Here is a 14,708-nt window from a genome sequence, read left to right on the forward strand (position 1 = left end):
GCTATACATTCTATGCACAGATATGAATTCAGCAGCCCACATGCCTCGAACTGAATATGCTACTTACCAGTATGCATCTGTTCTTGGCATGTAGGGCTGCTGACATTCATATCGCCCTCCCTCCTCCCCGGCGCCTGTAGCAGCTGCAGCTCTCAGAATTACTGTAAGCATGGTCATCACTTTTCTGTATCTACTCCATCACTGCCACAATGGCGAAAAACAATCTGAGGATGGAGAGGATGCCCATGCGCACTGTAGTCCAGGGGAGGAGTCACCTATCCCAGGATACCTCGAAGACTCTTCCAGGACAACAACGTGCAAACATCCGGACCCAACACTAGGCGGCGATCTATGCACAGATATGAATGTCAGCAGCCCTACATGCCAAGAACAGATGCATACTGGTAAGTAGCATATTCAGTCTATTAATATCAAAAAATTGATTGGTCCATCTCTGAATGTGTGCAATAAATCCTTCTGTAACAGTTTTGTATTGAATGAACACTTTAAAAGACCCTTAGTATATGCCAGTGCCTCAATACTCAGGACTAATGGATTATGGTCCGACAAAATTTTCGGAAGTCTTTTAATATCTGCTACCTCAATGAGAGAAGCAGAGGCCAGAAAATAATCCAATCTGACATACTTCCTATGCGGATACGAAAAATAGGTAAACCCGGGATCCGCTGCTTTCTTACAAGACCACATATCCACCAGCCCGTGACTAGCAATGATAGTATTTATAGCTTTAAAAACCTGAGGTTTCCACCCTATATAGCCATGCTTTCCCCATCTCCCAGTATCTACATGAATATTCAGATCCCCACAAATAATTAATGGTGTTGGCCAGGCTGCTAATTCGATCTCCAGTTTTGACCATAAGTCTGAATCATCAAGATTAGAACCGTACACTGTACAGATGGTGAGTTGATTTAGTAAGGAGGCAATGGCCCACCGCCCGGATTTATCCGACTTAACCGGTCAATTGGTAACAATCGCCGAGAGACATGTATAGCCACCCCTCTCGTGTTGGTAGACTGAGAGGAACAAACAACCTGAGCATAGCCCGGTATAATATTAATCCCTCTTTTCTGCCATGGAATGTGTGTCTCTTGTTGACATATGATATCTGCCCCTATTCCTCGCAACATCTCTCCGGCCCTATTTCTTTTGTCTTTGTCATTTAATCCCCCAATATTAATTGTAGATATGGTTATCCTACCCATATTGATGTTGCCCTTGTTTTGTCTGTCTCCTCACCCCTCCTTTGCAACTTTCTTTATACCAATAAAAACTTTCCGACCACTTAAGACCCCTCCAAATTATAATTACTACCACTCCACTGGTACATCTTGCTTTCCGTCCACCTAGCTTGCTGTCCTGGAATTACTGGTTTTTACCGCCCTTTACCACCCTTACCACCCCACACAACGACCTACCCCTCCCCCCCCCTCCCCCCCCCCCCCCCCCCCCCCCCAATCCACCTCCCTGTGAAATAAGGCATCAGACCTCTCTAGGGGGAATCTGAAGCATGGCAAGATGGCGACCGAGTGCTAGCTAGGTGCTAGTCACGGCGTTGGTGATCCACTCTGGTGATGGCGTGTTAGAAGAATCGTAGTGTTGTGAACGGCGAATGGCGAACTACCTGCACGGAGCTATTACCCTAAGACTCTTTTCAAGTACGAAGCGGTACTCACCAGCGATTAGACGCGGGGCAGTGGTGCTGGCAAGGCTTGCAGAGGAGCTGATCGCAGGCTGTCGTGGCCTGCTGCGGGAGTTGGTGCAGCATAAGCAGCGTAAGCAGTGGAGCGGAGGAGAGCGATCGCACACTGTCGTGTCCGCTATGCCCCCGAAAGTTAGAGTCAAGGCTAGAGGCGGATCCGGACAATCGGCCCCCGGCAAGCCCCTGCAACAGTCCCAGCAGCAGTCTTCGGATCAAGGGGAAGTTTCATCGACACCCCCTACAGTTCAGGGACGCCGGCAGCGAGCTCGTCCGGAGAATGCTCCGGACGGCCCGCTTCAATTGTGGATCTGTTCCGGGGGATTGGGAGCAGTGTAGGCCCTACATCGGCAGGAGAATTACCCGCCGATAATCTATTGATTCTAGAAGAGCTCATTGAAGAAAGAATGTGATGGGTAAGCCGCTGCTGGGTCAAGGGGAAACAGTAAACCTGGGCGAAAGTGTGGGGCTACCTACTAGTTTGGATGTAATTGCGGATGAAGATAGGACTGTTCAAGCTGGTCTAAATGCTGATATTGCTCATATTGACGCCCCAGGGGTAACCCCTTCCCAACAGGAGGAAAGGCGGGGTCAGCACCAAAAACCACAGTTTATAGGGGTGAAGGGAGCTGTTCCCAAAACTTCCTACAAGCCTCATGGGGAGCAGCGTGAGGGTAAAGAGAAGGATTTGGACTCTGAAGCAAATGAGGCAAACAACTTTTTCTCGCTTTCTGATGCTACCTGGTCAGGTCTGGGTTCTGGCCATGAGACTAACTCTGGGTCTAGTGAGGCGGATAGCTTTTCAGGTGCCGATGGCCGGGGTAGGGTGACTTCTGTCAGGAAAACGCACTCTCGGTCTGGGAGAGCGGGAGGCATTAAGCAAACCGATCTCAGATGGGATTACTCTTCGGGTGATCAACTGCTGGGGGTTAGAAGTCAGCTTAATGAGGAGAAAGGCTTGGAGGGCTTGGAGGGGCCACCAATACCCTCTCCTACCTTAGAGTCTATATTGCAGTGCGTAATGGCACACAGGGAAGAAGCCAGATTGGAAAGCAAGCGTTCTCAAAATGCTAATCGGAAACTTCAGGGCGCAGTTCGGAAAATCGCCAAAACATGCAATGACATAAGCGATCGGATGACGGAGCTGGAAACACGGACATCTGCGCTGGAAGATGATTTAGCCGGTGCAAGAGGTTTGACCATCGCACATGAGGAACAACTTACTGACATTCATTGGAAATTGGAGGAAGGGGAAAACCGACAAAGAAGGAACAATCTGCGCTTTCTTGGAATTCCGGAAGGGAAAGAAGGGTCAGATGCACGCCTGTTTATGGTCCAACTTCTGGAGAAGTCTTTTCCTGAACTGGCAGGTTGGAATTGGGCGCAAGAAGTGCAGAGAGCGCATCGAGTTCCGTTTAATATTCGACAGCCCGCTCGCCCGGATGCCAAATTCGACAGCCCGCTCGCCCGGATGCCAAACCTAGGGCACTTTTGGTCTACTTTGGGAACTTTCTGTTGAGACAGAACGTGTTTGAGAAAGCAAGACCAGAAGCTCACCGGGTGGTGGATGGGTTCACCTTCTTCACTAGGCCGGACTTCTGTCATGTTACAGTAGAGCGATGCTGGCGTCTGTGGCAGCTAATTTCCCAGTTTCAAGAGAAAGGAGCACAGGCTTTTCTTCTTAGTCCGGCTAGATTGAAAGTGATCTGGAAAGACCAAACCCTATTTTTTTTTTTTCCGAAATTAAAGCTAAGGCTTTCTTGAATGCTGAGGGGTGAACCAATGTAATGTGGTATTATGAGAATATGTGCATCAAGTAGGGTTGGATATCTCATGGTATCTTCTGAAATTTGTTTTCTGATGTCTTCTTTTGCCTAGGAATAACCTATTTATGAATGTAAAGCATAAAAAGCATTAAATGTGTGTACGCTGTCACTAGGGTTTGGATCACCATTCATCACTTACAGACCTAGAGAGGTCTGATACATTTTAGGGATTTGGAGAATCTTACAAAATTCATTTATATCCCCAAGTTCTCCTTTTTTCAGCTGGTAAATGCATGGAGGAAATTTACTTTTTCCATAATCCAAAAATGTTCCCAATGACAAAATGCCCTTTCACCACATCACCCTTTACATAAGTGGCGCACGCCCTTCCTTTCCACGGAAAGGCCCTTCCTCTGGCTGTTTGCAGGAGAAACTGATGATGAGAACGACTTGGAGAAAGTTGTAAATACTCAAAACTGATGCGTTTACGGATATTGTGTTTTTAACCCATGTGCGCTGTTGCAATTTTGGGTCTTAATGTATTTGGACTGTGCCACATGAGGATCTTTCTGAAGACTTTTTGTTGTATTTTGTGCCGCTACTATGCTTTTATGGTTGATTCAATAACCGAAATAAAGCTGAAATTAAATGAACGAGTATGCAGTGTTCACTAACTTTTGCAGTGTAACACCCCTGAAACTCCCTTTATCGCACCCTAAGTCGCAAGTTTACTACAACAGACATCGTACTGGTGGATTTGACATTGTTGTATGTCCAATTTGTGAGTGATCAACCCCGCTGGCCCTGATTCTGTGACTTGTTCAGCCTAGGAATCTTTTTGTGAATGCAGCTGAGTCTGTGCCTGAACACTCTTAATAATAAAATATCTCTTAGCTGCATTTGTGAAATTACAGGAGATGTGTGAAAACGCAGGATGTATGGGAGCACCTATTGTTTTTTCATGTTGCCCAAAATGTTTCTTTTTGCCAGTTGGTCTTTACCAAATCTTTGGTGTGGGCATGTGGGAGGGTGGTGGATTGGTGGGGTTCTGTAAGGAGTGGCAATTAATTACTCAATAGTTTTTTGTTCCGTTGTGGTTGGTGGTCGCATTGCATCTTTGTCCTCCTTTCTTTGCCACAAAACTTTGCTAGCTTTCAAAACAAGATAAGCCGCCTAGCATTCCAAAAAGTTGCTAACAGGGTAGCCGTTTAGCCAATTAGCAAGAAATCCTCCGAGTGACTGTCCCACAAACCACATATGGGGCAGTCACGCACATGCACAATATGCCCCCCCATCAGCTTACGCAAAGGTTGTCCTCTTTGGCTCATAAAAATTGACACTTTCTTAAAGGATAAATAATTAAATCGTATTGCTTTATTAACCTTCCTGCTTCCTCAAGTTTGCTTGAAAATGCACCATCTGTCCACTCTTTTTTCAAAATTTTCTCAGGTGCAGAACCCCCAAAACCCCACCTAGGTTGTTCAGGCTCTATCACTACGCTCGATCGCCGTAGTGCTGTACGACAATACTTTTACACCCTACCACTTTATAATGTCACCAGCTGCCAATATCTGTCACGTGCCAGGCTGGCCGGGGAGTAATTCTTCCACTCAAGCTCAATTGCACTAAAGAAAGGCGCCGCTGGACAGCCAGACATATACTGTTCCAAGTGAGAAAGGGAAAACTGTGACTGATCGTTTGCACCATGTGACGGTCTTGAAGTGCCTGCTGGTGAAGTGTCACCATCCTGCCTAGCCTGGCCGCATTACAATGTGTTTAAGGTAATCAATAACGTTAGTGGTTTAGTTCCTGTGTATATTTCACATTTTCCTTAATATTTAATTCCTTAACATTGTTAGCTAATTCCAGGATATGTTTCTGTATATTTTTTCATGTTATATTTTATGCTTGTTTAGTAAAGGCATACCTTGAACTATTCAACTCCCAAGTGTTTATAACGAGCCACAATCAAGAGCTTTAGAGATGAAGGCAGTAAGAATTCCTTCTAGTGCTTGTCAGTGTGTCCACAATACATGGCCGTCGAATTCTTGGCCTAGTTGCAGAATGCACAGACACATAGTCATGAATTCAGTTTCATCTGTGATTCTGTGTGAAGGAGGGACACAGTAGTCAAAATAATGACAGTGCTTATAGGTGAATGGGTCTGTTGTGTGTTTTGGGTAGAGAAGTGAAGGAGTTGCGAGGAAGTGCGTTCAAGAGCAAGTGAAAAGAGTGCCTAAAGAGGAAAGTGGTGAGGTGTAAGATATGCAAATGTGGGGAGAAAATGGATGCAAATGTAACACATGAATAACATAGGTTGAACTTAACAGGAGTGATTGAGACACCTAGAAGACCACTAGAATTTCTACAGGCCTCAACTGTTTAATTCAGAGCCGCACTGTTTCATAATCGAAACATTTTCAATACAATTATTTACAACAAAATCATTATTTTTACTCATTTCTCTTAAACTGCTAAAAACCATTGACAAAGGCAATAGTCCTGGCCGGTTTTAGAGAGGAACCAAAATACTGGACAGACGGTCCACTGTGAAAATCATAGAAATGTAATTTGTGTTTAAACCATAACCTTAATTACATAGGTCATGCATGCCCCTTTTGGAGGCCCCCACTTTTTTCATCCCACTTAAAACCATGGTGTAAAAATCTTCAATTTTTGGTGCTTTGCAGCAGCTTTAAGATCTTCTTAGAGTTTCTCGTTGCTCAGATGGTTGTAATTTCTGATATTTATGTGTTTCCCTGATCTTCATTGCTTGATTTTGCTTGCAAAAAAGTTTAATTTATTGTTGTAAATGTCACTCAAAATTTCTCTGAAATTATGAAAATGTAACACATAAGCAATCTGAAACCTTGACAGCTATGTGCTGGGCTCGGCTTGTACTCTGGGTCTTCTACCCCGCGTGCGTCATGAAATGGTTCCCAATGTCTTCTCTGGGCCAGTGGCCCCCACCACACCGACTCCACTGCTCCAAAGCGGTGCGCTGCACAAACTCTCCTGGGCAAAGGCTGAACTCCTGTGTTGCTTACTCCGAGCCCGCGAACCACTCCCACAGTGCTGCGTTGCTTCACATGTTGGCCGCCTGAAAACAGAGCTTGGCGGCCCCGGCTCCCAGTATACAGTATCTGGAGTCCTTGCCTGTATCCACCTCTCACTGGCAGCAGCCCAGCTGCTATGGCTCCACAGCCTTCTCAAGTCACGCTGGCCTAGGAATGAGTCACAGGTTGTCGGGGAAGGATTATACGCTAGAGAATCGCCGAAGAGGAGCACCTCCTCAACACATCTGCCATCTTTTCCCGGCATGCCTCTCCCCCCCCCCTCCCCCCCCCCCCCCCCCCCCCCTCCCAATCCATTGCTTCATGAGGCTAGTCCATACCCTGATTACAGACCTCCCCCTTCCCGTCCCAGTGCCTACCTTAAATAAACAAGCATTTGCGAGAGTTTAAGCTATTGACCTTGTAAAAGTCTTTTATTTATTTGTATTGATAATTAACACATAAATAAAAGGCATTTCCATCTACAATGCCAATAGCTCAAAGTCTGGTAAATGCGAGACCTATTTCATTTAAAAGAAGCGGTCGCCATTATCCCGGGCTACTTGGGAAAAGAAAGTGCCCATGGCGCGCTGATTGTGCAGAAAAGCATTTCGTACCTGCAGTAGGCGAAACTTATTAAAGAAAATAGTGGCTTACAGACTAAATAAGACATACCCTGTAACAAAACAAGTAAAAGGGCCAGTCCTCATGGCAGCTTACAAATGAAGACAAGGCGGTACTAAGGAAGGCCTAACAAGCCCATTAACGAATCAGAAGCCAGTATTTACAAAGGACAATGACACAAGCCAATGAAAAATATGGGCGGAGAGGGGGCTGAGCTTCAAGTCCATACTCGAATACAGCATGCCTTGTAGAGCAGCGCATTCGCTGCCCAGGCTCGGCCTAAACAGTTTAAACTCTCCTTTTGCTCCTTTTGTTTATAGCTGGCATCAGCTACCCATTTCACAGAATCATGGAAGTTACCTGTACCATTCTGCATATATTCCAATAATTGCCATGTAGTTAGTTATTTAACATGATGGCTACCCACACTAGAAACAGAACACATACCACTCACGATAATGCCTAACGAGCCGACACCGGTCTGCAGTGCAATCCTTGAAACTATGGTCGGATGGACCACAAAGGCGCTGAAAAGACATATCATTGCAGAGTGGGCGCTATAATGATTGCTCTACCATAAAGGCAAGGATGCTAAGCTACATGTATATTCTTATAATGTTTTAGATTTCAGTTCTGATTCATACGCTAGTCATCTCAAAGACGTTGAAATAATTGGCATAACATGTATAAAAATGCAGCCATTAGGGAGTTGTTCTGGTGGTTTAATTAATTTATATTGCATTTCATGACCATTGCCAACTTGGACGCTACGGTTTCTGGCTCCAGGTGTAAATCTTGTCTCGGCAGATGCTCGTCTCTGAAGTATTATTACAAGGCCAGTTCTTTAGATATCCACGCAGGCTCCGAGAGCAGGAAACCCTTTATACTCTTAAAAAGCTGCTAAAGAACAAAGTTAACAAATGTATTTCTTGGTACAAGCATTAGGGGAAAAATCGGGCAGGAGTAGAATTCATTTGCACAGCTTGCATGACACTTTTTTCCAGTTGGCTGAACAGATGCAGGCCCAGAGGGCCATCGAGAAATGACTTTGATAGATGGTTGCTGTCTGAGAAGCTAGCACACAGCAGATTAGTAGAAACCCGAAGAGAATCTCTTCTGCTTTGTGGAGAGTTTGGCCCAATAAGATAATTTTTCTAATTAACCTATGGAGCACCGATGGAGCGGGGATCTTGAGGAAAATAAACTGCCTCAATATTCTTTTGTCAAGCGCGCTAGATGTTTTTCCCGTTTTTTTTAACCTCCTAAACCAACTTGTCCTTGTCTGTCACATTTAAAGCCGAAGAAACATGTTAAACCGGAAGCTTTGGGCGTCATGTTGTGCATTTCGAATAGGAAAGCATATATGTGTTTTAGTTAATGTGTGCGTTTTAATGGATGCTACCTTTTTTTAAGCAATTTCTCCTCCCCAGTGTGTTTGGCTAGCTAACAGTTTACTGCTGTGCGACTGAAAAGAATAATGCTTCTTTGTGTAGTAAATTAGTTCTTTACTATTCATGTTTTTAAATCGGTAGAAGTTGACTGGACCAGTTATTCTGCGCTCCCCTAAGGAAAGAAGACCAAGCAAGAAAGAAGGTGCAACACACAAAATTTCAACACTTCCAGCAGTACTGCACAGGTAAGGAATCCGAAGAAGAAATACTCCATTACTTTTTTTTATTTACTTTAGAAACGGCAAGGAGACTGTAGAAAAAAGCATTGGCAATGCCAGTAGATGTCACCTTTCAGCTGCTAATGTGCACCTGTTAGCTTTGCCGATCTTTTTGCCGATGCTATGAGCATAAAAAAAGGTATGATGAGTCGTATGTCATGACACAGCAGTTGTTTTTTTTTTTAATTTACTGGTCCAAAGTAGGGGACAACAATCTTAGCAGAGTAAATAAAAAATTAGATTGTGTGTGTAAAAATGCTTCTTAAAAAGGAGCGGCCTGACAGCAGATTGCAGCTACCAGGACTCCTAATAATGAATAAAATAGGTAAAAATATATAATTTAACAAAAAACAAGCATTGGCAAACCCAATAAGTCTGGAGTTGGCCGCCAGTCTTTTGGCAATTATTGTTTTGTTATGTCATGGTTTTTGCTATACTTAATTGTTCAGGAAGCAGCTGGGTCCTCAGATAAAAACAATAAAATAAAACAACAATAATTGCAAAAGGCAAAAGTGTTTTTATGGTCTCAAAAAAGTACACATTACCATGGTACACCTGACACTGAAGGGAACTACCTTGTGTTTAGATGTACTCCTTGTGAAAGGCCAGCATGCCTTAACTCATAGCAAAGTCAGTCAGTGGCTGAAGAGGGCTAACATTGCCCCTTGATAGGTGCTGCAGTGGATAGAAGAAAAATGTGAGTGACAGAATCATAGACTAATGGATGAAGTCTGGTTGAAAACCCCTTTAAGTAACTATGTTACACATACTTTCCCTAAAATCAGAAGAGCTTGGCTAGCATGGACCTAAAAAAGCTATCGGTCTGGCATGTCCTGCTGTCCTCTCCTTTGAGAAAGCAGGGAACAAAGTAAGTGATGAAGGAAGGCAGACTAAAAAGGAAGAAAGACGGGCAAAACGGAAGAGCAAAAAAGAAAGGAGGACAAAGAAGGAAGGCAAAAAGAAAGGGGTAAGGGATGCATAAGTGGGAAGGAAGGAATGCAAAAAAAGGGAGGAAAGAAAGAAGGCAAAAAGAAGGAAGAAGGAAAGAAATGTAAAGAAGACAAGACGGGAAGACAGAAATAAAGGCAAACTAGAAAGAAATATGCAGGAAAGAAAAAAAATGCAAAGCAAGAAGGAAAAAAATAAAGGAAAGAATGAAAGAAAAGAGATAAACAAAGAAAAACGAAAACAATGCTAAAATTAAGAACAAAAGAAAAAAGGAAAAAAGAGGAAAAGGAAAAAAGAAGGAAGAAAGAAAAACTGAAAGAAAAAAGTGAAAGCAAGTAATAAAGATGCAAAAGAAAGGAATGACAAAAATGAAAGAAAGAAGGCAAAAGACAAAGAAAGATGGAAAACAATAAGAAAGTAGACAAGAAAGTAAGAATGCAAACGTGATAGAAGGAAAACAGAATACCAAGAAATTGAAAAGGACAGAAAAAGGAAAGAATGCAAAAAAGGATGGAAAGAAGGCAAAGTAAGAAAAGTAAAGAAGGAAAGTAAAGGACAAAGAAGTAAAGAAATAAAAAAGGAAAGGCAAAAATAAAGAAGACAAAAGGGGAGAGGAGTTGGCCTAACGGTTAGGGTGCTCGACCCCGGAGAACTGGGTTTGAGTCTCGGTAACGACGCTAAACATCCTGTGATTCTCGGCAAATCACTTAATCTCCCCGTGCCTAACAAAAAAAAATGAATGTGTGTCCTCATGTTACGTAACTGGTGCTATGTAAAGCGCTCTGATATCTGATTGGATTCGGGTCAAGATTGCGCTATATAAAACTCTGCTAAAAAAAAAAAGGTGTAAAGAAGAAAGGAAGGAGGGCTCATAGTGTAAGATATTGTATACTCAAACCCAAATTACACCCTATCTATGTTTAAATAAAACTGTTACAGGTGTGCTGCAAATTAAACACTGTAAAGTTTTTGGCTTTCTTCCTGGGCAAAATTTATCATGAAACCATTGGTGAAACAGAGTCCAGGAACGCAATATGGTAGGCTGGGAAATAGCAGCATTCCACTTCTGAAATAATTTACAACTGCATTGGAAGAAGACAGGAACTGATAAAGCTGGCACAGGACCTTTGCTCACTTCAAATGTGTTCTACTATCCCACCAGGCAACACTAGCAGTAAAGTGCGCATGTTTACCTTGCAAAAGGCAGTCACTCAAAGTGATGTTAACCAAAGGCTTAAGTACGCTGCCCCGTGCTGTATGCTGTAGCGGGAGGAAGGAAAATGGGAATTAGACAACAGACCAATGGGTGAAGAGAAGTGGCTTCAAGCCCCTTTAAGTAAGTATGTTATGCATATTATTTTAGTTAAATCAAAAGGTCTTGGCTAGTGCCAGACCTAAAAATGAACCTGACAGAGATGGGCTTGGTAGAGCAATGGAAGAGGGGTGGTGGCAGTGGTGGTGGGGAGGGATTAAAAAGTAAATGCTGCAGAGCAGCAGCAGCTGGCACGGAAGGGGACTATAGGGAAGGGAGAATAGTGCCGTTTCACAATGGAACAGTAGGGAACAGGAAAGCAATAAGAAGCATGGGTGTGTTTTTTCATATACGAAATGAAAATTAGCTAGTAGGGGGGAAGATAATTAAGAGCTAGGATAAGAATTAAGCAGCATTTTGGCAGAGAGCTAGAAAACACATTCGATTGCATTGAGTGATGAAATGCAAAGAAGAAGAAAAGTAGTAAAGAAGCTATGTGCCTTTAAAGGGACAAACCCAACCAGCGGAAGGAAAGCCGTTGAATAAGAAGCAAGTAGATGAATGAGAATAAAGCCAACCAGTATGAAGCAATGCAACAATATGGTGGGTGGAAATGCTTCTCTAAAGTCTAGTCCATCCTACCATTTGCTGATATTTGTCATTTAAGAAGCCAACAACATTGTTCTTGACCATGCACTAAAAGAGTAGTGCAGCCTGATTTACTAAGTGTCTCCATATCCGTGCAAGAAATCGTGGGCCATGCCCAGATCTGTTCCTGGCATATGGTCTAACATTGAGGGTCGGCTTGAGATGGTGGGTGGGGGTGTCCTTTTCCTTCAATGATTCTCAATTAGACTGCGCGACATTATGTTTGAGTCATTCTATCATAACCACTGAGGATTGCTGTAAGGACCATTCCATTTCATTGTTTATACGTCTCTTTACAAAAGGGCACAGAATGCAAATTCGCTTCAGTATACACACAAAGGAGCAGTACATTTTGAATTACTATGCCGGGCTCCCCCTGCACAGGCACACATTAACCCCAGAACACTGTTTCTTCTTTTTGCTATTTTTTTTTTTTAATCTCATACTGGAGTTATTCATCGAGGAAAACTGCTTGAGATTTTTTCACAGTGACCGTAGGTAGAGAATAAAAAACTCCTGCATTGTGTGACAGTCCATATGTAACCTGGCAGATCATTGAGACAGTCATTGCTTGCTCTGCATGTCGTAGCAGGTGTAATTTCAAACTGGAATGAATAGAAGAGGGCACTCTTGCTTTTTACCCTTGCATAGCTGAACTATTGTTGGCTTCATAGAGCTAAAACATATGCCTGTCTAGGGTAGCAGTAAGTATAAAGCTTCCTTTTGATTACGGCACGCCGAACACCAATTAGCGTTCTGGATCCTGAGAAAATATGGAAATCCTTCCTCCATACGATTTCGTGTTTTTTTCTGAGACAGCTAGAATGCTGTACTCTGACAGTTCCAGTATTCCCTAAATATTTGTGCATTGTTTAGATTCCGGCAAAAAAGTACCAACCCACCAAACTAGATCTTCCTAGTGGAATAGAACCTGCGGGTCTCAGCTGCAGAAAAGGACTCATTCCCCATATTACTGTTTCTTCGGGACACGCGCCCTCTGTCCGGGCCTATTGGTCCAAGATATCGCCCATGAGCATTGGCAGGATGCCACATTTGCTATGGGCTGACAAATTTGGAATGTTGGTTATTTACAAAGCATCGTATTCTCAAACAGATGCTTATCAGAATGGTAAGCATATCAGAAAAGGTGATAGAGGTAACTTTTAGATGGATGGCGAGTAACCACACTTTGAAAGAGCTAGAAAACGTAGTAAAATTTTACCGAATTCTGGAGTAAATGGGGAAAAGGGCTGAAAGAGGCAATATGGATTTCAGCAGCATTGCTTACAATGTGCAATTTACACTGTCTCTTCGCTTAATAATTGCTCTTTACCCATGTACTCTGTTTGGTTTTTATATCTATGCAGCTGTGGAATCTGCAAAAAGAACCATGATCAGCACTTACTTTTGCTGTGTGATACTTGTAAACTCTATTACCATCTTGGCTGTCTGGACCCTCCTCTCACAAGAATGCCAAAAAAAACAAAAAACAGCTACTGGTAAGAATCCAAGTTTTGTCTCCATTTCTAATAACGTTGGCATATATCCTCCATGAAATATCTCAATGTGCCCATATTTTCCCACTTATTTAGGATTGTGATTGAGATGTGAGTTAAGTACGGGATACAAGTTGCTGCTCTATCCAACTTGCAATTTGTGGTACATCTGGATGCCCACAGATATGATATGCTCAGAAATTCAAGCCACATATGAATTGCATTTTCCTGCAGTCGTTAAGCTGTCCTATTATTTGGTTAAGCCATGAGTGCCCCCGTGAAGTCATTTACCTTATGTGATGACGTGTGTCCTGGTCATTCAGAGGCAGCCCTCTTGCCATTGTCTTGTAGTCTGGAAAATTCAGCAAAGTATCACTTCACATAGGGTGGTAGACATACTTTCACACTAGTGGGGTACATGATTGCTGCAGTCTTCTTTACGTAGCTACTGTGTTATATTTGTGCGAAATAGAGATACTGTTACTTCTCCTTGTTATTGTGGAAACCTATGCTCCAACTATTGTTAAAGTCAGCATTTCTCATAGGAAGTGAAGCACTGAAGTTTGAACACGTTTTATTTGAAGGGTTGTAACCTTTTGTGCTACCCAGAAACGAGGAAGTTGATCAAAGTGCCTTTTGTGCTACCCAGAAACGAGGGAGTTGATCAAAGTGCCTTTTGTGCTACCCAGAATCGAGGGAGTTTATCAAAGTGCCTCTGAGGCTAAATTGACGCTGGATAAGCCCCATGCTGCTTCTGCTCAACCTCACTCTAGACCTATCTCTTACAGCATCCTTTTCAGCGCCATCCTCCTCTCTAAACTTTAATCTAGGCAATCACTTATAGCCTTTTCCACCTTTTCTGACTCTCTCCACCACCAGCATCTTCCCACTCACCTTGCTCTACTCTCTCTTACCACTCAATTGCAGCATTATTTTGGTACTTCGTGTCGCACCACCTGTGTCTTTGTTGCTAACTCTTCTCTGTTGAACCCTAACCGAGACCTTCTGATCGTTTAGTCATAAATAGTTTTGATAGTCATTTATGCCTCTTTTGTTTTACGTTTCAACGTGCTTCTCCACGATTAAACAATTCTTGTTTTCAGCACCTTCATTTCGCAGAAACTGTTGTTAACAAACATTGATAAAGGTAATGGATTTGACATTTTTATGGCATGCCTACCACTTGTTTACATGCCTTAAAAGCCTAAGACCTGTTGCTTTGCTGATGCTTGTTTACCCGGGAGTACTGGAGAGGGAGTGCAGGCAAGAGCATCTAAAAGAAGTGTTCGGAACAGAAAATAAGCAAGTCTTTTAGGGTCCAGCCTACTAGACAGTGCAAGCTGTCTGTTTTTGAAAGATCAATTCTGAACGTACATGGGTTTACAGCCCATTCATTGCTTACCATTTGTTGGATTTATTGCCACTCATGTGCTTGCTTCTTATTCAATGGCTTGCCTTCCTCTTCTTGTGTTTGTCCCTTCCCTGAAGCGTAGCCTTTTTACCTTTTTGTGAACCTTTTGATTGGATGACTT

The 14,708-nt window shown here is 43.0% G+C and overlaps 1 protein-coding gene across 15 annotated transcripts in view; it reads left to right on the forward strand.

The window, feature by feature from the left end:
- PHF14 (PHD finger protein 14) overlaps nucleotides 1-14,708 on the forward strand; it is a 1,035,579-nt gene that overhangs the window by 309,562 nt on the left and 711,309 nt on the right. For 12 of the 15 annotated variants that reach the window (XM_085630765.1, XM_085630766.1, XM_085630773.1 and 9 more), the window contains 2 exons: nucleotides 8,696-8,799; nucleotides 13,048-13,179. In XM_085630765.1, coding sequence (XP_085486891.1) covers nucleotides 8,696-8,799; nucleotides 13,048-13,179 — 236 coding nt within the window. The remainder of the gene's footprint in view (nucleotides 1-8,695; nucleotides 8,800-13,047; nucleotides 13,180-14,708) is intronic. The other 3 variants (XM_085630772.1, XM_085630774.1, XM_085630775.1) reach the window with 1 other exon arrangement.

The sequence above is a fragment of the Triturus cristatus genome, chromosome 10, assembly GCF_964204655.1.
Source record: "Triturus cristatus chromosome 10, aTriCri1.1, whole genome shotgun sequence".
NCBI lineage: Eukaryota > Metazoa > Chordata > Amphibia > Caudata > Salamandridae > Triturus > Triturus cristatus.